Source organism: Eucyclogobius newberryi, unplaced genomic scaffold (assembly GCF_026437365.1).
Source record: "Eucyclogobius newberryi isolate DKJ021-1_F unplaced genomic scaffold, fEucNew1.0.hap1 SCAF_257, whole genome shotgun sequence".
NCBI lineage: Eukaryota > Metazoa > Chordata > Actinopteri > Gobiiformes > Gobiidae > Eucyclogobius > Eucyclogobius newberryi.
Genome location: NW_027315898.1, coordinates 956 through 26,978, shown reverse-complemented (window position 1 = coordinate 26,978; position 26,023 = coordinate 956). Strand labels below are relative to the sequence as shown.

The window sequence follows — 26,023 nt, the reverse complement described above, 5'->3', positions numbered from 1 at the left end:
GAGGGAGAGGGAAGAGAGAGGGAGAGGAGAGAGGGAGAGAGAGGGGGAGAGAGGGGGAGAGGGGAGAGAGAGGGAGAGGAGAGAGGGAGGAGAGGAGAGAGGGGGAGAGAGGGAGGAGAGAGGGGAAATGGGGGCAGGATGAACAGAGAGACAGAGCGGGTGAGAGAGAAACAGAGAGAGACAGAGAAGGGGTGGCAGAGGAGGAGGAGGGGAGAGCGAATGGGGGGAGGAGGAAGAATTACTGTAAAGAGGAAGAGAGAGGGAAAGGGGGAAGACGGGAAGAGGGAGGAAGAGAGCAGAGAGACTGGGGGAGGATGGAGGAAGAAAATAGAGAGGAAGAGAGCGAGAGAAAGGGGGAAGATGAGGGAGAGATAGAGAGGAAAGAGGAAAAAGGGGGCAGGATGAACAGAGAGAAAGGGGTGAGAGTGTGGCAGAAGAGGAGGGGAAAGAGAGAAGAGTGAGCTGAGAGAACGGGGAGAGGAGGGAGGAAGAAAATAGAGCGGAAGAGCGAGAGAAAGGGGGAAGAGGTGGAGGGTGAGACAGCGGAAAATGGAAAAAAAGGGGCAGGATGAACAGAAAGACAGAGGGGGTGAGAGTGAGACAGAGAGAAAGGGGTGGCAGAGGAGGGGAACGAGGGAAGAGGGGGGAAGAAAGAGCAGAGAGAACGGGGGGAAGAAAGTAGAGCGGAAGAGTGAGAGAAAGGGGGAAGATGTGGAGGGAGGATCTAGTGGAGAGTGGGACAAGAGAGAGATAGATGAGGAGGAGGGGAAGAGACAGAAGAGAGGTCAGAGAGAGCAGTGAGCAGAAGGTGAGAGAAAGTGAAAAAGAGAATGAGAGGGAGAGAAAGAAGAAAGGGGGAGAGAGAGTGGAGGGTTGAAGGGGGCGTGGTGAGGTGGGAGGAAAAGGCGGGGCTGGGGGAGAAGAGAGTGAGTGAGCAGTGGGTCAGAGAGAGAGAGAGAGAGAGAGATGACTGAAGTGGCTCCATCAATGTTTCATAAGTCTTTGTAGGTTACTCTTCCTCGTGCGGTATAATGGACGGTGCAAATACTGGGATGTGTATCTGCAGTAGTCTTCGTGTACTTTATGTTCAAAATATATATCATATACTCGTCCAAATATCAGAAAGTGTCTGGATCTAGATCTGGACCCGTCAATCACGTCGCCGTCTGCGTGATAATCCCTCTATGTGCCCCGGTCTACACTCATACTCCAAAAACTGTACTTTATTCAGCTCATATTCATGTTATAATGTCGTTTCCGTGCCAACAAACATCCATGGAATTGTATTTATCCTCATTTAAGCTTGTTTACCAGGTTGTCTTGCTCAGAAATCACAGTTTCAATGTCCCCCGTATAATTGTGTGCTTTTTGCGCGCGACAGTGAGAAAGGAATACTTTGAAATGGCTAAAATTGCATCAGATAAATCCATGGGTTTCATAAGAGGAAACTAGGATTGTCGTCATAGCAATACAAATTCAAACAAATTTTATATATTTTTAATGGAGAAAAAAAAGTCCACAAGATGCATAGAATAAGTATAAAAAAAAAAAAAGATCAAATCAATACGGCTAAAAAATATTTTCTTTTTTTTAAACATAATTCTGATATTTCTGCGCGGCATTAGAAAGTTGCGTACACCAGCCCGTTGTTTCGTAGTGTCTGCTGCTGAAGCGCTGCCGTTTACGATGTGGCGGCGATCAATCGTCCGGCGGTCAGATGACGGAGTGAGAGGAGATTCCCCCCGAGAGCGCGGACCCTGGCAGTCCCGAGCCCCTTCAGTTTAAGACGATTAATCCTCACAAAGCCACACGCGGCGACCTCATTGTGAAGCGCTAAAGGTCGTGCGGCCACAACATGAGACGAGCAGGAAGAGTAATGGAGAAAAAAGCAAGTGAATGTGATATCATACGGGCTACACCTCCGTTTAAGAGCAGTATTTAGGCATGGGAGCGCCCTCTGCTGTCACCAGTGGGAATGAACACTGAAAAATAATCAATATAAAGAGGGTTGTTTTGTTTTGACGGACGAAGAGTGGGAACATGTGTGTACTTCACAATACATGCGTTCGCGGTGACGTCATACATCCGGGACTTCCTCATAGCGGCCATTTGGAATATATAAATATAGATATTCTAGCAACTACCACGACGTCATCCTTTTCCACGGCATAATGAGCTACGAATACTTTGATTGTTTAGACGATAACGACAAACTAAGGTACACGACAAAGCGATCATTCCTTGGTCTGACAACAGAGCGATGTCCAAACAGAACGCAGGTTTTTGGCATTTTGGCCTCATATATCCTGGATATCGTATGTAGTAGACGTGCGGTTGTGCCCCTTTCAAAATGGCGGACTCGGTTGCTACTGTACAAGTTCCCGCATGTGCGAACGCATCTATGGAGGACCACGAAATCTCTGTTGGAAGAGTGTCAGAGTGTCCACGACTCTCACAGGGAGGGGCTGAGTGCGGGAGAATCTGTGGTTGCCAGGAGACTAACCATTGTCATGTGTAAATACTGTCTGGAAATGAACAAACCATTGCTGTTTTTGACATCACATCCCATTCAATTTCACAACAATGTACCAAGGCCTCAAAACTCCTGGGCCTCAAAACTCCTGCTCTGGACAACATGGATGGATACCTGTGGAACATACTTTACAAACAACTGCACCGACGGCTAAGGACTGGACCGACACCAAAACTGACACATGGAAAATGGAACAAAATCACATACGGACTTTGAATTGAAAAGAATCCGGACTGAATTGGAACATTATTTGGACGCTTTTACGCCTTAAAGTGCGCCCTACTGGTCGGACGGCTCATTGAACTAAAATTTAGAAGAATATAGGTAATTTAAGTTATGCTTTTTACTCTTTTGGGTTTAGAACTGTAAACTTCCCCTTGGCGTTCATTGGGACAAGCCCTCCTCAGATGTTACTATGCACTCTACACTTTACGTTCTGCACTTTGGCTTTCTGGGATAAAAGCTCGGTGTTCTTTGAAAGGCTCTTCCACTCCAGCCCATTATCTGCACTCGTGTTAAAGCGCGACTTAAGCTTCAATTATTGATGCTTCGGTAAATCCTCGTGCGGCTGGTGCGACGAGAAAGACACGTAAACGAGCCCGAGTTGTTTAAAGGATTTGTCCAACCCATTTATGTTCAGTTTGAAGTCTGAAGATGTGAAGTGAACTTGAAAATGTGCAACTATTGTGGACACATTCGATTTAGTTTAGTTTGAGGTCATTTCAGCGTAATACAATTTAAATAACAGTTTCCTTTAAGTCAAATACGATATGTTGTGGCTTTACCTGAAATGTTCGACAATGGATTAAACTTGTGTTTTTACTGCTCAAAACATCTTAAAAAACATGCATTACATTACCCCACAGCGATGGTTTCCATGCAGATAGACATTCTGTAATCTTTTTTGGGACTGTGGGATGCATTTTAACATCTCTATTACGAAATGTGTTGGGTTTGGATAACTTTAGATTCATCAAATAATCTCGATCTTGTGCGTCGATAAACAGGAAACAGCTGATGCTAATACGCGCTAGCTTTGTGTTGTAGTCTCAATGAGAAGTTACCGTCAGTGGAAATATGAAGGTTTATGACAAGATAAAGTCAGCGTTTGGGGGTAAATGATCATCTTCTGCCTTTTATTTGCTTTTGGCCGTCTTGTCTAATCATCTCGCTCTGCTGTTTAACTCCTCCTTAGCAAGAGCATAATACCGCTAGCCAAAGATATGGTTTCGAAGCGAGCCAGTGGAAACAGGCCTCCAGCTTGTCCTAAAAAAGGATTCAAATGCATTCAGCGAGCAAAAACGTTTTTATTTCCATGAGGTTTGATTGCCTCAGATCGACCCGTTGGTATTTTTAAGAAACGTTGTCATCGAATGGCCTCTTTACTGTGGACCTGAAACGTTCCGCTAATTTCCGTGTTTCGTCTGTGGTTTGTGGTTCGTTTGTGTCCCATGCGAGAGGAACAGTGTCGTCTTCTTTACGCTCTCACACAAACCCAACTGTAAAAACCCGCTTTAGTTTCAGAAGAAGGAGCGTTGTGTCTATGCGAGGCCGATGACGCGGCGCTTGTGTACAGAAGTTAGCCCCGCGGCGCTCAAGCTAGCATACAGCCTCTGCTTTCATGTCGGCTTCAGTTTGGGTGACACGATTAAGAAACGTTTGGACCATGTACTTTGGCTGATGCGAATTTCAATCAGTTTGGATGAGTTTTTGGTGACTTGATTTAGAGATTAAGTTTCCCATGATTGTTGTAGACTTTACTGTTCTGTATTTAATCCTAATATTTAATCCTATAGTTCAATCCTAGAAGTAAAAAGGCTTTCTCCACTGGCAGACAAGTTTAATAAAAAAGGGAAATACCTGAAGCAAACTCCAAAAATCTTGTATAAACTTTTTCGACCTGTTCAAATTACTGCTTGTTACCATGGAGATGTTATTGCTTTCCTAGAAACAGTATGGAGTTAAATGTATCAAGGCCTTATTAGCGTGAAACATCCTGGCAAAGCGCAAGACCCTTCCACAGCGGCTAAAGGCTAGTACATTAGCTCCAGTGCATATTCGATGGGAGGGTTAGCGTTAGCCTCCAAACCTCACAAACTTATGAAAAATCAGGACTGTTTTGGCGACTAAAAAACGCTCGACTTCACCTGAGCATCACCAGAGCCTCGTTAGAAAACATATGACACTGTTTTGTGCGGATTATTAACGTCAGCAATTAGTGTCAACATTAGCATACACGCTAACGGCCACGTCTTAAATCTAACGTTATGCTGGATGATAATACACCAACAACAACATCGCAGGCAACAGTTTGACAGTGATATTTTTGTTTTATTTAATCAAGCACCACAAATCCAACTTAAATAAATGAACTTTAGACATTTAGCCAGATATTGACTCTCATTAAACATGTAACAAAATGGAGTTGAAACAATACTAACATTTCAAACTTGATTTTACACTAAAAATATAATATAAATGTATTTATTATACTAGTTCTGATAGAGCCCAAGATAAATTTAAAACAGTTTTTTTTTAATTTATTCTTGTCTAAATGAGTATCTAGTTTTAACACTAGTTTTAGTATTGTATATTATCTGATTTTTGACTTTTGACAAACATAAATAACAACCATTTGCTTTCTCTAATACATTCATGTTTTTATTATGCTGTCTCATTAAAAAGAAGAGTATAGAACGTTCACATCAGGCTGTGTGTCCTAAACACGTCATTCTTGAAAGAGTCTATAACATGTGAAGACCAGCAGGTGGCAGACCCTCCACTTTTAACAAAATTACATGTCTTTTTTACACTGTATCTTATAAATATAATCCTAAACCAGTTCATGCATCGCTTTATCCAATCCTCCCGACTCTTGCACCAGCGTGTGGGCAGCAGCAGCCGCCGCACGTGTGCAGACCACGCTTTGTCCTCCAGACTTTTAAGATCTCATTTAGATAAAAGTGCTCATCTCCCGAAGCCTCCCGAAGCCTCCCGTGATATTCCTCTTTTACAGGTGACGTGAAGGTAGATCCGCTCCCGTGATATTCCTCTTTTACAGGGCGTTGTGAGGTTGTAGTAGGGTTAGTGGTTGTACTTTGCATGAAATTAACTGATTTTATAGGTGGAGGTTTCATCTTAATTATGGACACAATAATCAATCACAACTAACAAGATTTTTAATTGAGATCGAGAATCAGTCATTAATAAATGTCAATTATTTTTCTTTTTTTTTTAATTAACAACAATAAAATATTACAAAAATCAACATAACAATACAATCACAAAAAACAAGCAAAAAAAAAAAACTCCCTCCACCTCACGCAAAAACTAAGTAGAACTAAATAACATTGACACATCCAAAGAAAAGCTGACAAAAAGTGTTTCCAATGTGTTTTAGTCGGCCATATATTTATTTTTCAAATTAAACTGGGCCATTTTTTCAGAGAGGTCCATAAAAATGACTGGAAAATTTGTTTTTAGAGCCAGAAATGCGACTTCTTTTGTGTTAAATGGCACTGGATAAAAGTCTGCATTATTTATGTTTGAAAAATAAGACTCTAAAAATGTAATATAGCAAAAAATATTGCCTTTTTTTTTGTCATATCGCCCAGAGCTACCTCATATTTACAGAGTTTAGAGTTTGTTTTCAATCTTATTATTATTTTCATTTATTTATTTTTTATTCGTGAGCCTCCATGTTTGTTTTCCCACCACCTGACCGTGCCTTCCCCTGATTGGTCGGTCCGCCCGGTTGTATTTAGTCTGCAGCTGCCCACACGTCTCCGCCTCACCAGAGCGTTTGGGCCCCTCTCACACCCCGAAGGCCCTCTGTGTATTTTTATCCAGAGGAGCTTGTGTCGGGCGTGTCTCTCTCAGGAATGCTCCGACCGCTCCGTTGGCACGTGGGCCGACAGCAGCGCTCCGCAGACCTGGCACGGCAGGCCCAAATCTCCGTCAGAAATAGGGTTTGGACACTTTGAGATTCTTTACCTCATATTTAAGTGTCAGTAATGTAAAGAGCCCATGTTTTACGCAAAAACGGCTCTGTTTTTGCCTGTGCTTTGTGGTTGCGTCATCGACGTAACTGCGGTTGTGTTTTTATGTTTTTTTGTTTCCTCTTTAGAGCTAAAAATGCTCAGTTTCAGCTCATGTCAGGAGGATGTTTTCTCTGTTTTAAAAGTACACAACTCGTAGTAATCGCGTCAACATTTAGAATGGTTTGCCGTTAGCATCTGTTAGCTTCCTTGGCTCTCTGCTGGCAACAATATACATACATTGTGTAAAAAAATAAGGGTGAAATCCAGTGTTTGAGTATTATTTTAAATTAGAAAAAGTATCCAGAGGTGGAAATTAAGTAACCAATGACAAATACTCACATTATTAAAAAAAAAACATGTAAGTAAATTTGACCCATTTAATTACGTTTAAAAATCATGCAGTGCTTCTGTTTCTGCTCCTTCACGACAAACGCTGAACCATTTCATGCAACTAAAATTACATTCAGAAGTGACTAGTAGTTCTTTGAGTCATATTTTACACTTTCATCCAGCAGAACTTGAGTGCACTTTTAGCCATGTATTTGCTGTATTTATACTTGAGCTTTCTTTCCACTGCTGAACGTGCCAAAAAACCAAAGCTAGTTTTAATGCATAGATGAAGCCTTTAAAAAACAAAAATGATATACAAACCATGCTAAAGCTAGTACTGCAACTAGATACTCATTTGAACAAGTGTAGATACAAAAGAAAATCATAAACAGAACAAAATGTGGTCTTTCCAGAACAGTTTTAGAATGAGCTCGAGATTTCGCAGAACTAATAGACAAAGTACTCTTATTATGTGTTAAAAATGTCCATCTATTGTTTCAAAACTTGACCTAAATAAGAGCAATTTTCTATTACCATTGAGTACTTTTCGCTCCTTCAAACGGCGCAGTTTAATGTGACATGTGGTGAATAGTTGACTGAATAAACTCGTGTATTACAGGTTGCGTTAAAGCGGGTGTACGGTCACTTTTCGCCTGGCGTCATGAAGTTATGCTTGTTCTGCTCATGTGAAAAATCTCAGCGGCGTGTGAGAAGGTTTGGGACCGAGGCGCGAAACAAACGGCTGCGCGCTCGTCGCTCGATGTCCGTTCGGTGATGTGCATTTTGTGTTTTCACCAAAACCGTAGTTCGTTCGACCGGGACAACTGTGTTCACGCCTCACATTCACTCGTCTCTGTTCATGTAAAGACACTCTCTCTCCCCTCCCGTCGTCTCATCTGAAGCTGCGGTGCTTTGTGGTGAATTGTGGTTGTGCTGGATGGACAATTTTTTTATTGTACTGTGGATTAACTGTGGATTACCGTAATTTCTGGAGTATGTCACAAAAAATACATAATAGAGAAGAAAAAAATATATATAAGTCGCACTGGAGTATAAGTCTCATTTTTGGGGAAATGTATTTGATCAAATCCAAGACCAAGAACAGAATTTAAAATAATAACAGATGAGAGAACATGGTGAATAGGTGTACGTATGCTAACGCTAACACCTTCAGCTACATGAGGCACAGACAGAACTGTGGTAAGTGTCTGGTATGTTAACGTAACATATTAACAGTTATTCAGATAACTATAGCATAAAGAACATGCTAACAAGTTTACCAAAGCATCAGTTTTACCCCAAATCACTAAATCCATTGAATTCTTCTTCCTCTGTGTCACTTCTAAACAACTCCACAAACTCCAGAGGTAGAGGAAGTGCAGATTCTTCTTATGCGTCGCTTAGAGCCTCGAGCGTCCTCTTGTGGTTGTCAGAGTGAAAATAATGAACAAAATGATATAGTAATGTGTTAATGATATCACAAGTCGCCCCGGAGTATATATCCGGAGGCCAAACTATGAAAAAAGGTGGTGCGACTTATCGTCCGGAAAATACAGTAGGCGTCTGGAATAACGTTTTAACAATGATATCTAAAATCTATCCACCAGTTTGAGGCTGGAACTCTCTGGACGTTGTAATAACGTTCAAAAATTCTGTGTTTCTGTTCATAACAACGTTCTTTTTAAGAGAAGATTAAGTTGTCATTTTATTTTATTTATTGATGTCATAAACTCTTAACACTGTATCTTATAAGAAACGACAGGGTTTAAAAGGTGCACTGTGTCACTTCTCTGGGTGTGGTTCACTGCTTGCTTGTCTCCATGGAGATTGCTTTGCCTGGAAGGTTTGACAGTGTGCCATTAAAGGAGACGTAATATGCTACCTACACTTTTGAAAGCTTTTAGTCAAGTTGTTTAGAGTGTTTTCTGCACGTTTGAGTCATCTTAATTCTTCCGCATTCAAGACGCAATCGCTTTGAACTCCAGGGCCGGGCGATTAATCAAAACATTGAGAGATCGCTTTGATTCATGTTTATCGTATAATGTATAATTTTCAGTGATATGTTTTTTTTTTAATTGAAAGTTCCACAGTCAATCCTCATGTGGTGGAACTTTTTGCATTAAATGGCAGATTAAAAGTCTACATCTAGTTTATTATGTTCTTTTGTAAGAAATCTTTTGACGCCATGTTTAAGACTATTTACTATTTTTGTTTGTATGGTCTCTGTGTCTTGTGTTCCTTTTGTGCAGTTGTTTTGTATTATTTCAAAAAGACGAGAATAAATAAATAAATTAAATTGAAAATCATGATTCATCAACATGAGGAGAAAAAAACAAAAAAACAAAATATAGCCTGCTCTATTCAGCGCTTTGTTGTGATGACGTTTACAGTCGCCACATTTACATGCTAAGAGTTAGTTAGTCAATTCAAACCTGCAACACACATTTCCAACAATTTTACATAGAAAGAACTCCAAGTTTACCAAAACAACAAGTCAGACCCCATTTGTCCCAGTCTATTGCTGCTGACAGAACCACGAGCGAGGGTGGAAGGACTTTCAGAGACGTCTCGTAATTTAGCATTAAACCTTTGTAGCTTTAATTACTGATAAAAATGGCAACAGGGAAATATACATTATACATTACAAACATACATATACAGCATTAAGTTGTCTTAAGTTATTAATCCCTGCGAAAACGAGTGAGTACACTTCCAAACACATCTAATCCGTTTGATCGGACTGTGTGATGGGACTGTGTGATGGGACTATGTGATGGGACTGTGTGATGGGACTGTGTGATTGTGATGGGACTGTGTAATGGGACTGTGTGATGGGACTGTGTGATTGTGATGGGACTGTGTGATGGGACTGTGTGATGGGACTGTGTGATCTGTGTGATTGCGCTGTGTGATGGGACTGTGTGATGGAACTGTGTGATTGGACTGTGTGATCTGTGTGATTGGACTGTGTGATCTGTGTGATGGGACTGTGTGATGGAACTGTGTGATTGGACTGTGTGATGGGACTGTGTGATGGAACTGTGTGATGAGACTGTGTGATGGAACTGTGTGATGAGACTGTGTGATGGGACTGTGTGATGGGACTGTGTGATTGGACTGTCTGATTGGACTGTGTGATGGGACTGTGTGATGGGACTGTGTGATGGAACTGTGTGATGGGACTGCGTGATGGGACTGTGTAATGGGACTGTGTGATGGGACTGTGTGATGGGACTGTGTGATTGTGATGGGACTGTGTAATGGGACTGTGTGATGGGACTGTGTGATTGTGATGGGACTGTGTGATGGGACTGTGTGATCTGTGTGATTGCACTGTGTGATGGGACTGTGTGATGGGACTGTGTGATTGGACTGTGTGATCTGTGTGATGGGACTGTGTGATGGAACTGTGTGATTGGACTGTGTGATCTGTGTGATTGGACTGTGTGATCTGTGTGATGGGACTGTGTGATGGAACTGTGTGATTGGACTGTGTGATGGGACTGTGTGATGGAACTGTGTGATGAGACTGTGTGATGGAACTGTGTGATGAGACTGTGTGATGGGACTGTGTGATGGGACTGTGTGATTGGACTGTCTGATTGGACTGTGTGATGGGACTGTGTGATGGGACTGTGTGATGGAACTGTGTGATGGGACTGCGTGATGGGACTGTGTGATGGGACTGTATGATCGGACTGTGTGATGTGACTGTGTGATGTGACTGTGTGATTGTGATGGGACTGTGTGATGTGACTGTGTGATTGTGATGGGACTGTGTGATGTGACTGTGTGATTGTGATGGGACTGTGTGATGGGACTGTGTGACGACTTCTCCACATGTGTTATTAAGATGTCTGAGGTTCAAAATCGAGACCCGTCAGCTGCACCTCCCGAGTTCACGTGCACTTTGAAAAATCTATTCCAATTGGACAAGGCCACTTACCCGGTTTCCCTGGCCTGCACGCAAACGCACGCAATCAAGCGACAGCCGTAAATCTGCCCCGCAATTTTGAACTAGATGACGTCAAACTTGTCGCTTTAGATCAATTCAATCCAAAATATACAATAATAATAATACACTTGTGTCATAGATAATAACAACTGAGCAGACAAAAGCAGAATATGTCCTTTTAAAATGTATTTATCTGGGAGAACACATGGCTCAGACTCTAGTTTGAGAACGATGGCTTTTATACTCAGTCTTTCTGCAGCTGCCGCACTGGTTTGTCCTTTTGCCTCACCGGCCCGTCCAGCCCGTCCAGCCCCTGTCATGGCCGCCGTCCGCCCCAGCTGTTCCTCCCTCCCTCCCTCTCGCAGCTCTTATCTCTCTGCTCCTTCACACAGACGCTCGCAGTGACAGAGGAAGTGATCTTTCTCCGGCTGAAACCCAACGCCGATCCTGTTCTGTAGACGCTATTGTGCGGGCGACAGGCAAGACACGTTTGGATTGAGCTGTGTGGATTTTTGACCCTCGGAGGCTGTTGTAGTTTTAACCCTTCAGAATTTTAATTTGATCGACTAATGTCTGATTTTAAAGTTTTCTTACGTAGTTAAACCTGCAGGTATCAGTTGGCGACAGCTTCTCTTGTGATTAAAGACTTCAGGTTCAATATTATGTTTTTTATTTAGTAAAGGTGAGACGCTGCAGGCAGAACTGTTTTTCTGTGTGTTTTTTCAATTATTTTTGGCAGTAAAATCAACAATTTTGTGCTGCTCCGTGAGGCAACTTTTCAAAATAAATTTAGATGAAAATTGAATAAACAAACTGATAAAATAAAATATCCTGATGTTTCTGCTCTCAATAATCGTAACACTTAAACATCTTAGACTTCCTTGGAGCTGAACGTTTTCAGCAAAATATCGAGTTGTGATTTTCTGGCATGGCACGCATTTCGATTGGGATTATATTTGTGATTTATGTGTATTCTGTTAAAAGTGCAAGATTTAAACACGTTCAGGAGCATTAACACGCTAAACATGTTTGTATGTTCCAAAGTAAACCACAGCGTTAGCAAGATTTACACTATAGTGAGGCTGGATATTTAGTTGTTTGCACATGATTATGTTACTTACAGTAAATAACACAAACGTTGTCTTTGTGCTTTTGTCATCGTGACATTGAAATTATGATTCGATTGTGATTTAGCCACAAAACGAACATTTTCTGACAAAACAGAGAGAAATGAACAGTGCATGAGTTTTTGTTGTTTTATTACACATGATCCAGTCGTGCTTTGTCTTGCATTTATAGTATTAGAAAAGTATGATGTAACTTTTCTGATGTAGACTTGTCTCCATGGCTGGATGTGGCTGTTTGGATGTAAACGTGTCTATCTTGAGTTCATTCAAATGCAGGTGTTTTTATTACTGAACAAAAATAAAGAAGAAGACTTACTGTGAGCGGGCTCGCCTCTCCACAGATCTGACCTGTAACTGGTGGCACCAGCTTCTTGTCTCCATAGAGATGGATACATTAATGATATACTGTGGAACACTCCATGCAAAGCAATAACATCTATGGGGACAAGCAGGCATCGGGGAGTAATACACCTTTAAATGAGGCTAAAACAATAGCTTTTAGCTTCAAAGTGAAGATGCAGTGTATTGTGGGTAATTTAGGTTGGTCTGGGGAGTTTAAGTCCTGATCTAACTAAGGATCTAAGGATTTACACCTAATTACATCAAGAGGTGTAACACTGGGCACATAAACATCAGATAATCAGATAATCCGATAATTAAATCTGATTTTCCCTGCGTGTTTAAATTACAGCACATGCCGTTAGTCTCGTCACATGACGGTAAAAAGAAAGGTTTATGGGAAATTAGAGAAAAAATTTACACTTAGAAATGACAGAAGTGTTTTATGGCGGTAAAAGTCTTTCTGAGTGAGTGATGAAGCCCCAGTGACACTTTCAGATGCAGCAGGAGAACGCGGCCTGAGCTCTGAGGTGGAGGAGCTCTGAAGTGGTGGAGCTCTAAGGTGGTGGAGCTCTGAGGTGGTGGAGCTCTGAGGTGGTGGAGCTCTGAGGTGGTGGAGCTCTGAGGTGGAGGAGCTCTGAGGTGGTGGAGCTCTAAGGTGGAGGAGCTCTGAGGTGGTGGAGCTCTAAGGTGGTGGAGCTCTGAGGTGGTGGAGTTCTGAGGTGGTGGAGCTCTAAGGTGGTGGAGCTCTGAGGTGGTGGAGCTCTAAGGTGGTGGAGCTCTGAGGTGGTGGAGCTCTGAGGTGGTGGAGCTCTGAGGTGGTGGAGCTCTGAAGCTCTGAAGCAATGGAGCTCTGAGGCTCTGAGGCGGTGGAGTTCCGAGGCGGTGGAGCTCTTGATGCGGTGGAGCTCTGACGTGATTGAGCTCTGAGGCTCTGAGGCGGTGGAGCTCTGAGGTGGTTGAGCTCTGAGGCTGTGAGCTCTGAGGTGGTTGAGCTCGGGGCTCTGAGGCGGTGGAGCTCTGAGGCGGTTGAGTTCTGAGGCGGTGGAGCTCTGAGGCGGTTGAGCTCTGAGGTGGTTGAGCTCTGAGGCTGTGAGCTCTGAGGCGGTTGAGCTCTGAGGCTGTGAGCTCTGAGGCTGTGAGCTCTGAGGCTGTGAGCTCTGAGGTGGTGGAGCTCTGAGGCTGTGAGCTCTGAGGTGGTGGAGCTCTGAGGCTGTGAGCTCTGAGGTGGTGGAGCTCTGAGGCTGTGAGCTCTGAGGTGGTGGAGCTCTGAGGCTGTGAGCTCTGAGGCTGTGAGCTCTGAGGCTGTGAGCTCTGAGGTGGTGGAGCTCTGAGGCTGTGAGCTCTGAGGTGGTGGAGCTCTGAGGCTGTGAGCTCTGAGGTGGTGGAGCTCTGAGGCTGTGAGCTCTGAGGTGGTGGAGCTCTGAGGCTGTGAGCTCTGAGGCTGTGAGCTCTGAGGCTGTGAGCTCTGAGGTGGTGGAGCTCTGAGGCTGTGAGCTCTGAGGTGGTGGAGCTCTGAGGCTGTGAGCTCTGAGGCTGTGAGCTCTGAGGCGGTGGATGTGTGTGGATCTTTAAAGCGACTGTCGAAAACGTGCAATTAGTAAAACGACTTTCAATCTTTAACATTTTGTCTTTCATCTCTGTCTTTGCCACTTTAGTTTATCCTTTTTGGCATTATTTTCCTTGTCAAAACCTGATCCAAAAGAAATCCAATTACTCACATCAGATGTAACAGAACAGTCAGTGAGAGACTCAAACATGGGCCAATAAAACAGGAAACTAAATTACGAAACCAATTCAGAATAATACAGGACTTTTACGCGTACAGTTGAACAGAAACACTACATACACTAATACTTGATACTACATAATACTACATAATACTGCATACTTCTGATCCTGTTCCGTAGCTTGTCCCGGTGATGAAGCGTTGCCTCCTCTTCCCTGTCGCAGTCGAAGATGGCGTCAGCGTTCCCCCTCCTTCTCCTTGTTTATCAGCAGCAATTTGTGTCTTTCCATGTTCCATTTTAAATTATGTATGAAATGTATTTGCATATTTGCGCCCGCTCCGTCTCCGCGCCAAATTGTGCCTCTAAATTACAGCGGTTTCGCCTCCAAAACGCTGCACACATTTAGGAAACGAACACAACCGGTTTGAGAATGTGATGATGTCAAATAATCAGATGATTTTATGGTAATTGTATAATAAATATCCAAAAGAAAAAACACAAACGTGATCATTTCCTTAAGGGACAAGGCCTTTGATTTTGCTGCAACAAAAAACAGCCTTTTAATAATAATCGTTTTACACTTATTGTAGACAAATAAAGGTTTAACGTTGCACGTTTTCCCAGTTATTACTTTGTTTAGTGGGACTGGACTGCGTCATGATCTACGGTTTGTCATCGATTCACAAAACGCAGGAGCAACTTGACACTTTCCACATTCGAGCTACAAATTAAAGGCGTAGTTATGTGTTTTAATTGTCAAACGCTAACTAAAGCAAAGGCAAGTTACATTTAACTAGTTTAGTACTTAAAAATGTGTTAGTTATGTGTTCTCAAATAGCTTGAATGTAGTTAAGTTAAACTGTTTCTCAGAGTTCATTCTTTGCACGCCGACGTTATGCGCGGCAGGTCGTATTTTGTCACCTGCAGACTTCCTGTACCACCAGCTCCGGTCCACTGCGGTCCGCCTTTTGCGAACGCCACGCAGACTCACATGGTTTTCGCCGGAGAACACTCGTCTCGTGACCTGAAAACCTCTCCAAAAGTGACTTCGCACCTCCTGGACACAGTGATAGCTTTAGCTCATTAGCGTCAAAGTGGGCCGTTTTACATCTGTGGCCGTTTTCTGTAACTCAAATCCCTTTTTTTTTACCGGACTTGGGCAAGTAACCGTTTATATTCCAATAATAAATCTGATTGAACAAAATGGCCAAATCAGGCAGTAACACTTACAGTATGTCACAGCAACTGCACATGTACAACCAGGAAGTAAACGTATAAACTTCACCAAAATGGTCAAAATAAGTTAATGAATTGAATGAGCCGTCTGACCTGCCGTTTGCACTAAATGAAGGTCAAACGTATGAAAAGGAAGAGAAAAATCCACAAATGTTTAACCTACACCACATTAAAGCAGAATATTCATGCTCTGAGACTAGAGAAGGTTGTGATGTCATCTGAGAGCCAGGAATAGTGAAAGGGAAGCGCCTGGGGAGAGGAGGCAGATGGCTCTCAGGCGTTTTGACCCACGAGTCAGGAACTACACCTTTGGACTTTGGACATGTTGAATTCTTTGTATAGTTAATGTGGTTGTGAAATGTTCCAACAGAAGGAGGCGCTGTGCATGTCAAAGTACTTTATTTTGGTCGCTCAGGGTTAGTATTTTAATTGTTTTGGGCAGTAAACGGTCACATCTAGAGCAGAAGTTCAGTTCACCTCATTTGACCTCCTGCTCCATTGGCTCGATCACGATATATAAAGCCCGAACAATATTAATATGATTTAAATATATTGCGATACATGATATTTTGTGATCTGATGCTTAACACAAAAAAAAGGACAGTTCATTAAGTACAATTTTTGGGCTCAAAACTTAATTCTGATTTGATACCACAAAGAACACTTATACACTAGAATGTAATTTCAACACAAAATGATCATCAATACTTCCTCAAATCAAGTTTCGGTAATATAGTATATGATTTTCGATACGTTTGACTGCCCTACTTCTTGCAGTCATATTAATGGCCAGTAGCATCTGATTTGTTTTTGATTATTTTATGTTTTGATTGCTGAAATATACCTAGAAAAACATGGACGCTTACCATGGACAGAAGCAGGTGGTGAACCCTCCAGCAGACAAAACTAACCATCATTTTAGTGTTTTCGTATGTATCTTGGGGTCATCTCTGCGGTTCTTGTGGCTACAACACTATATAACAACACAAAAAAATAGTAAACACTGCTTTTGTGCAATATCTCTGCTCTTTAACAGTTATCCTGTCTTTGCATAGCCTTTCTAAACCGCCCTCATCGGTTTCGTCACAACTCTCCTTTTTTTACCCTTAATGTGGTGTGTCGTTTGTCTATGGGGTGACACTGCGTTGTCGGCAGGATCTGTGCTTCACAATCTGTCCATAAATTTAGCCACGGAAAAGGTTTGACACGAGAGGCGAGAGTTCAGCTGAAGACCTGTTATCTCGTTCCTACGTCATAAATAACAAGTTTAGCTTCAGTTTAACTTAAATATAAAAATGTTACACCTTAAAGTGCCTATGATAGTTTTTAACGATTTTCAAATGTTAACTTTATTTGGTGTATTTATACCTGTTGTACATATACATTATAGTTTTATACCAATTGAGCAGGTATTTGTGGAGGAAACATTGAAAAATCTGTAGAAGATAACAGGAAGTGACATCACACCAGGGACTCATTCCAGACAAAATTTATGGAGAATTTACACAAAGAAACACATTTTTTGCCTCTCTAAACATTAATTCAACCAAACAAAGTTGCTCTTATACATTTTTATTTGTAAAATTTTAAACAATTGTGACATTAGATGAGTGTTACTTATTGGATTATTTCCTGGTGTGATGTCATCAATTACAAACAGGAAGTGAAATTATAAACCTAAGAATGTGCTTTTGTCTGATAATTTTTAAAATCATTTTTAGCAAAATTTTTATATTTATCTTAACTGTATTTTAGTTCAATGAGTCGTAGGGGGCACTTTAAATACATCTAAAACATTTTTAGATTTCAAAACATCTCAAATCGAGACTCTGAATTCAAGTCATTTTAACAGAGACCTATTATACAAATCGACTTTTAGGAGCTTTTAGCCATTTTATAATTGTTTTCCTTCTCATTTAACCACTGGAAGTTGTATTTTTAGAGTGATTCTGCATACACAAAAAACCCATCCGCCGCTCGCTATCGTGAACCGCAGCCACGTAACAGCGCCATGATGCCATGTTAGTTAACGAACATAATGTCACAGAGTAGAGCTGTGAACAGTTGAAGGCGGTGTCGGTGCAGGACGGTAAAAGGAGGGCCCACTCGTACGCCTGTGGGTGAGACTGGACTGGGCCAGACGACTTAGCGCTCACAGGCCACATAAGCTCATCATCACCAGGACTGTGCATGTGGGTCAGAGGTCACGGAGGTCAGACGGGGGTGTGGAGGGACATTTGGAACGGTTAAAATATGTTTGTATCGTGTTTTGTTGCAGAAAGTGAAATATTGCAGAGACCATGATCCATTTCTCCCCTTCTTTAGGCTCATTATTTAGAGATTTGATGATAATGAGTTCAAATGTGTAACTTATTTATATTATTTAATAAGATCAGGAAGGAATTAGGTCAATAATGAGATGCAGACAGCACAGATTAGTCTCATTTTCCCACTCAAGAGCTGTTTTTACAATAAATCTATACTGAGGCAAAACAGATTTTACTTTAGTACATGTAACAATCAGGTATATTTTAATCATCGCGTAGCTGCTAATTATTTATCTTATTTCTTCTGTCTGGATCAGAGTTCAAAGTTTGTGCTGAAAACCTTATTTATGGTCATAAATTAAAAATGGACAGAATGGCTAAAATAAAATAAATATTTGATTGCAAAATTATTTTTAATTGCATTTTTTTCTGATACGTATTGTGGTTACGTTGATAGGATTCTGTTGAAAGTTCACATTTGAGACGACTGAAACACAAACCGCTAAACAAGAATCCCAATCATTTCTGAAAATTGCACTTCTCTTACATAATAAGACATTAATTATGTCGTTGCGATTTGCCAATTGCGCCTTTCCACATTGTGATTTTGCGTCGATTGCAAGACATCCCGCAGCCATAATTATTCTTATTTGCGTTTAATGTAAGTAAAAAATACAATAAAATAAATCATTGGAGTGGAACAATACAAGGAATTTTATTGATTTATGTAATTGTACGTATTGCCCACCTCTAGATGTATTGTATTTATGTTTTTTGTGCTATTCAAATCCATCTTACCGTCTAAAGCAGCCCGATTAGCCGTTAGCTCGTTAGCGCGTTTCTCTGATCTCACCGTTACGTTCATCTGAAAGTCGTGTCTTATGATGTCACTGCGACGATGTCTTTTTCAGGCCTCGCAGTTCGGGCTAAAAATAGGGAAAGGTCGCTCAGGCGGCGAGGGTCCAGGACGAGTGCGTGGGCCTCGGCCAAAAGAGGAGAGACGGTTTCATGCGTAACAGATTTTCAAGAATGACGAGAGTGGAATTATTTGGGGATTTTTTACGATTTGTTGGAAAACATGATTTTATTTCAAATCCCACACGAATGTACCAGAATGCATACATTTCTAATACTACTACAACACCGCATACTACTAATACTATGACTACTTTGACTTTAGCACATGATAAAGTTGCAGTTACAATCCAAAACATTTTCTGATGTGTGATGTCATGATTTACGGTCAGGAAGTAGAATTATAAACCTATTAAATTGTCAAATTGGGATACATTTTAATTTTTTTTTTAGCAGAATCTTAAAATAGTGTGAAACCGCCATAAGCACTTTAACCTGTACTGTGCCTTTAAACGGTACTCCTAATTAGACCTGGAGTAAAATCCATAAACAATATTTCATTAGGAGCCGGTTTGTTTTTTTCATATAGCAGCTTCTCAGGCAGAAATAACTGTAGAAACGTATTTAAAGTCTCTTTACAGCGATGTAGATGGGATTTGGCCCTCTACTGCCACACATGGAACTGGCTCAGATCGTCGGCGATACATTAGAGATGAGCGTTAGATCCCGTGCAATTTAAAGAAAAGCAATGCCAACAATTATGTTCAAAGGAGCATTTCTGAAATGTATTGATTTATTTGTTTATTTATTTATCATTTTCAGTTTTCAAATGTATCAACAGTACAACCAAAAAAACACAGAACACAACAGAAACTGACCAGAGAGCGAAAAAATAAACAACAAACATCAACTAAACACTCCAAAACAAAAAGATGGCATATGTAAATAAAAAAATTGAAAAAATTGTCTGAAGTAGTCCAAAGTCTTTCAAAATTGTCCATTTCCAAATTCAGTCAGAATATTTATTTTTATATTTGTTCTTATTTATACTTATTTGTCCCATTTGTTCGATGCCCGTTACCACGTTTGTCCATCTGCAATATATTCCATCACTCATTTCAAAATTCCAATCAATAAATGGTCAAGAAAAGTGAATGGACCAAAAACATGACATCATATAAACCAATGCTGTTTTTTTAATACTTTTTTGAACATGTTCAAGTACAAAAATACTGTTCGTTGTCTGGCTTTTGTCTTGTCTACATTTTTGGCGACAGAAAAACACAGAATAGGCTGTAACAGAGAAAGAGAGAGAAGTAGAGATAGAGACGGCTGTTTTGCCTGAGAACAATGGCCGTGCACAATACCAGACAACGCGACACATTCAGGGCCCGCGTGACATTTGCTCCCTGTGACTGGACATTGTGCATCCACCCGAAGCAACAATACCTCTGTCTGTGCCATCCAGAGGTCTGTGGCGAGCGGGCAAAAAAACACTGACGATCTGGGCCAAAAAAAGGAACCTGGAACCTACTGGAGCCCACTGGAACCTGCTGGAACCCTCTGGAACCACCTGGAACCCACTGGAACCCTCTGGAACCCACTGGAACTCGCTGGAACCCTCTGGACCTCTGGAACACACCGAAACTCACTGGAACCCTCTGGAACCAGCTGGAACCCTCTGGAGCGCACATGTCAACCGCTGTTCGCTCTAAAACTCTGGCAATAGCACAAAAAAACGACTTTTCTCTCGGCTTCTGTGCGACTTCTTTATATTTTGAGGTTGCGTAACTTTGCTGCGCGCCAGATTTTTGGACAGAGAGCTGTTCTATTTTCTGTCCGTGCGGCGCGGCTCCAAGAAAACGCATCTCGGGATCGGTCGGCGCGCCAATGACGGTCGCACGCCTCCCGACTCCCTTTTTGCCGGAACGTGCTCAAATCGGCTGCTTTGAGTGTGATTCTTGTCTCTCGAATCGGTCAAGTTTTGTTGGTTTTTGTTGGTTTTGTTGGTCGAAGAGGGCAAAGGAAGATTGTGTGTGTTGGGCAGAGGAGGACACACCTCACTTTCCGAGTCCGAATAAAGAATAATGATAATATTCTGTCCGGTCGTGGTTGAAAGAACAGCAGGTGTTTGAGGAGGCTGTCATCAATCAGGAGAGGGAAATGATCTCTGACAAGGCGTGCGCCGATATCGAGAGCACTATTGATATCCGTGGCTGTGCTAGAAAATGCAGCGGATTGGGTATTGAGTCCCGATCTTCCGATACTCGTCTGATATGCATACTAGCCATTTTAAGAACACAAACTGCACTGTAAATGTCGAAAATCTAAGCTCAGACAAACTTCAGAGTTTATTTTACAACGTTTTGCTGCGATGGGTGCGTAAATATCATTATTAGCATTTTATTTATGAGAACTCGTTCCGATGACACGTTTAAGGCGTTTTACGGACAGCAACCTGGTATCGGCTGATATTGGGTATTGGACTCAAAGCCCAAGTATCAATATAAGTATCGAAACTGAATAAATTAAAAAATTAAATAAATAAAACTACTGGATTTGTGCTTCTCCATCTTGTCCTAAAGTGGAAAGTGTTTTACTGCATTCAGTGCTGGGGTGAAGCGCTGCAAAACAAGATCAAATGAGATCAGATTGTGAGGCTCAGATCCAGATCTCAGACAGACAAACGGACGGCGTCTCCGACAAATACGGTCCAAGTCTTTCCCAGAGGATGAACGACCTCGAACAAAGAGCAAGAGAGGCGTTTTGATCCTTCGCAGTATTCGTCTGCTCGGCGACGCCCATGCTCCGCCTTTCGACACGTGGACTGTGTTTTAAAGTCGCCGCTCCGTGTGCTTCGGCGATCTCTGTGTTTTCCTGTAGCTCGTGACGTGTTTTTATATGTTCTCGAGGCAATAAAGGTTTCATTCGTTCACGATGAGCTACATCAGGTAGCTCGAGAAACGAGAAAATATACCTGAACGTGTGTAAAAACTCCTCCCATGTTCAGGCCCTCAGAGGTTATGGAGGTAGAGTTTTACATGTATTTATTGTTTGTTTTATTCTTTTTCTTGTGTGTTTTCCCTCAAACCAAGTGAAAGAACAATGCAATGTAACAGCCTTGTCTTCTTATGTCTCATTAAAGCAGAACTCAGTAACATTTTGACCTCATTGAACATCTTTGTGAGCCCCAGTGACGGTTAGATATGTATTTTAATAAGCGTCCGCCGTCGCCCCCTGCTGTCTCTGAGCGGAAAACCAGCCTCGTAACATTCACCAACATTGACGACGACGACTCTCCTGGGAAACCCTCGCCCTTCTTTTATATTTGGCAGTGTGAAATGTTTTTGTTTGTGATTATGTGCTCTTATCATGAAGTTTGTGACTATTTTCTGACAGTGTATTTTCACAAGGGAGCTGCAGGGGGAGCTCTATCGCTCTATCGCTCTATCGCTCTATCGCTCCATCGAATGACTTAGTTCTGCTTTAATAGAAACAAATCTTGGTACTTTCCCTTTTCTAATCCCTTGACTACCGTATTTTTCGGACTATAAGTCGCACATTTTTTCATAGTTTTGGCCGGGGTGCGACTTATATGTGATATTATTTGTTTTTTTCACACTGACAACCACAAGAGGGCGCTCTAGGCTCTAAGCGACGCAGAAGAAGAAGAAGAATCTGCACTTCCTCTACCTCTGGAGTTTGTGGAGTTGTTTAGAAGTGACACAGAGGAAGAAGAATTCAATGGATTTAGTGATTTGGGGTAAAACTGATGCTTTGGTAAACTTGTTAGCATGTTCTTTATGCTATAGTTATCTGAATAACTGTTAATATGTTACGTTAACATACCAGACACTTACCACAGTTCTGTCTGTGCCTCATGTAGCTGAAGGTGTTAGCGTTAGCATACGTACACCTATTCACCATGATCTCTCATCTGTTATTATTTTAAACTGCATTTCATGATGAAATGTCTGTTCTTGGTCTTGGATTTGATCAAATACATTTCCCCCAAAAATGCGACTTATACCCCAGTGCGACTTATATATATTTTTTTCTTCTCTGTGAAGATGTTTTTGGCTGGTGCGACTTATACTCAGGTGCGACTTATAGCCCGGAAAATACGGTAAATGAAATGTACTCTTGAGTTGTTGAAATGGCCTTATTGTCGACACGTTTTCACCGCACTCGCCTCAAACACTCTTCTTTGTCGCAGGTTTGCCCGGCTTTTCCAGCATGTTTGGGAAGAAGAAGAAGCGGTTGGAGATCTCGGCGCCATCCAACTTCGAGCATCGCGTCCACACAGGCTTCGACCCGCGCGAGCAGAAGTTCACCGGGCTGCCCCAGCAATGGCAGAGCCTGCTGGCTGACACCGCCAACCGACCCAAGCCCATGGTGGACCCCTCGTACATCACGCCCATCCAGCTGGCGCCCATGAAGGTACGGGGGGCACGGCACGCACACTTCAGACAGCTCATAGTGTTAAAGAAACAATGCGGTGATAGTCAGATTTCACTCTCCCCCAGACGCTTCGTTGATTGGCAGTGTCAGAGCCGTAAGCGAATTTTCAGTAAAGCGACAATGTTCCGGCGAAATTCATCCAAACGTTACGAAAACTTGCAAATATCTGTTTCTTCAATTCATTTTCCTGACCAGCTTCATCTGATCGTCAAAAAATAATTAAATATCATTATGTCTAAATCCATCACTATATGTATAAATAATAGCTCCTGTTCTTTGAGAGGCCGTTTGTGGTGTATTGTCGTTGCAGCAGCTCAAAAAAAACTGAGGGAACTTTAGATCGGTTTTTAAGAGATTCTTTTGAATGTGATTTGCACCAAAGGCATTTTAAAAAGTAACATTTCTGCAATCTCGTTTCTCCACAATATCTGAATGAATATCGTACGTTGACATTAATATTATGATAATATTGTACAGGGAGATTTGCACACTGTGTTACATCCCGTTTAGTTCAAGATTCAGACTTTTTTATTCTTCTGCTGATTTTTTAAAAGTACAAAGAAAACAAGACAAATATAATAAATAATACATAATGATAATGATAATAATTTAGATTCAGACTTTTTAATTGGATGTAATAATAATACTTAATACATAATAATAAAGACATAATAATAAATAGTAACAATAATGGCAAAAAATGGCTAAATATAAATAATATTAAGCAATAAAAAGTCCAGATTCAGACTTTTAATTTGATATAATCCCTCATTCCTCCAGGAGTGATCGTACCTTTAGTCTTTTTATTATGACATTATTTTGAGTATGAAGTACAAATGAAATGTACACAAACACAGTTGAAAAAGAAAGAAATATACAGGAACATATATTCTGAGGTAAATTACTGAAAATTTCCCATTCCATATGGTAAAACACAGCGCTCTTGTTCAGTGTTTGTAGCAGATCCACTCTCTCCTCACACTGTCGCACTGTCGCCCTCTGCTGGCCAAAAACACTGTCACACTGTTATAGTGTAAATGTCTTTGCATGTTCTTCTTGTTGTGTCTCTTGTGTCCAAACCTTCTTCTGAGTGTCTCCTCTGGTGTGTTGTTGTTCATTCACTCCCTAAATTTACAATAATTTAAATTCTTTATCAGCATGTCGTTGTATTTATAAACTATTAGACGATTCTGTCACATTTCATCTCGTCTGTGGTCCCAAGTGTATCCTGCATGTGCGACCCCGACAACGACATGAGCCACCCCGACAACCACGTCCTACGGGACGTTTAACCTCATCGCTATGGCTACAGTACCAACTACTATATACTATTTATACAAACAAATATACTTCAAATGACTTGAATTCATGTATTAATCTTGTTGAGAAGTTTGGAAAATTATGATTTATGATATTTTGATTTTAGTTTTAAGTAGTCTTCTTCAAATAAATAAAATTGTATGTTAAAAAAACATATATCAAAATCTTCACGAATATAAAATAAAAGAGAAAACACAATTTATTGAATTTAATCCCACAATTAATCTGGTCCTGTCTGTCTCTATTTTATTATATTTTTTCATTTATTATTAAATATATTTAATTCATTATGTATTTGTAGTTCTATGTAAAAAAATAAATATATTTAATACAAATAATTTTGTCAAAAATACTTAATATTCTAAATTTAAGTAATTTTATCTATTTCAAAATTAATTATTTACAGTTCTTTATTTCACATTTTTTCAACAATTCTAAAAAAATAAATAATAATGAATTGGCTACATCTAACATTCTGAGTGTGAATGAAGCGAAATATTCACTGCCAAACAATCAATCACTTTAAATGACTTGAATTCATAATATATAGTTATTTTTAATAGATACTTATATAAATAGAGAGACATATATATTGTATATTTGACTTCTGTTCCTACCGGCAGATCATTTTACTTGGAAATAGAAAAATTAAATCCTATAAAGCAGCTTTGAAAATAAAGCAGCTTTGAATAAGACGATAAATCTAAGCTGCAGGTGAAAAGAAAAATAAATTCAGAGAGAAAGTCTTCTCTGTTTACATAAATGCAAAATACATTTAAAAAATCTAGTTTTTCCTTAATGAAATTGCCAAAATCTCACTTGACAAATAGAAAGAGACAGTTTTAAATGTCTTGATTCATTTGCCTAAGTTGAATTATTTCATCAAAAAATAATTACAGTAGATTTTTTGGATATTTTATTTGATATTTGTGTAAACTAAATAAAAAAAAATTAAAAAACATAATAATATGACTTAATAGGATTTTTTTTGTAATCAAAGTACTCCTTACTTCTATTTATTCTTAAACAAATAGAGACTAGTTTTAGCTGCAGTGTATAGCCTTAAATTAACTGTAGAATATTGTGAATTCAAGTCATTTTGGTGGAGTGGAGGTTTTTTACTGGTGACACTGGAACAGAAAGTGGCACAGGAGGAGATATCTCTGAAGAGGCCTAAACAGGAAATAATGCTCTTGCTCTCTTCACAGATATCTCCCAAGAAAGTGCGGCCGTCCGAAACGCCCTTGGTTAAAGTATGACTTCCTCTTCCCTTCTTCCCCTCCTCTCACATTCACTGCAAAAATCAACCTCTACATGAGTCAAAGCGGCCTTAAAGGTGCACTGTGCAACTTTCCACGCCTCCGAGGCCTCAAACCTGCCACAGTAAATGCAAACTGCGCAGCGTTTGTATAGTTAAAATTATTACTTTTGGTGGGGCTTGCCTCTCCGTAGATCTGACCTGGAACTCTGGCCTGGTGGCGCCATCCGCTTCTCTCCATTGAGAAAGTGAAGCTTAACCAGGCGGCGTGTCCTCTACCAGAAAAAAAGTTACGCAGTGCACCTTTAAAATCAGAATTACACTGTAAAAATGGAAAAAATGTCAGTTAAAATGGCTTGATTTGAGAAGATTTTGACTTTTACATATATTTAACACATGATTTTTGTGCATGCCTTTATTATATCATCGTTTATATGTTATTTACTATTGTTTTATTGGTCCACATTGCATCAAATCGCAGAAGAAAATGACCAGTTTGTGATTTTACAGTGGTAAAAATCTGATTTTGAATAGTCTTTTTAAAAGTTAAAAATAAACAAATTAATAAAAAA

General features: G+C 40.7%; 1 protein-coding gene across 1 annotated transcript in view; it reads left to right on the top strand.

Annotated features, from left to right (window-relative positions):
• LOC140372564 (serine/threonine-protein kinase PAK 5-like) overlaps window positions 1-25,512 on the top strand; it is a 44,432-nt gene extending 18,920 nt beyond the window's left edge. The window contains exons 2-3 of the mRNA XM_072459697.1: window positions 22,629-22,852; window positions 25,402-25,512. Coding sequence (XP_072315798.1) covers window positions 22,649-22,852; window positions 25,402-25,452 — 255 coding nt within the window. The 5' untranslated portion in view covers window positions 22,629-22,648 and the 3' untranslated portion in view covers window positions 25,453-25,512. The remainder of the gene's footprint in view (window positions 1-22,628; window positions 22,853-25,401) is intronic.
• The last annotated feature ends 511 nt before the right edge of the window (window positions 25,513-26,023 follow it).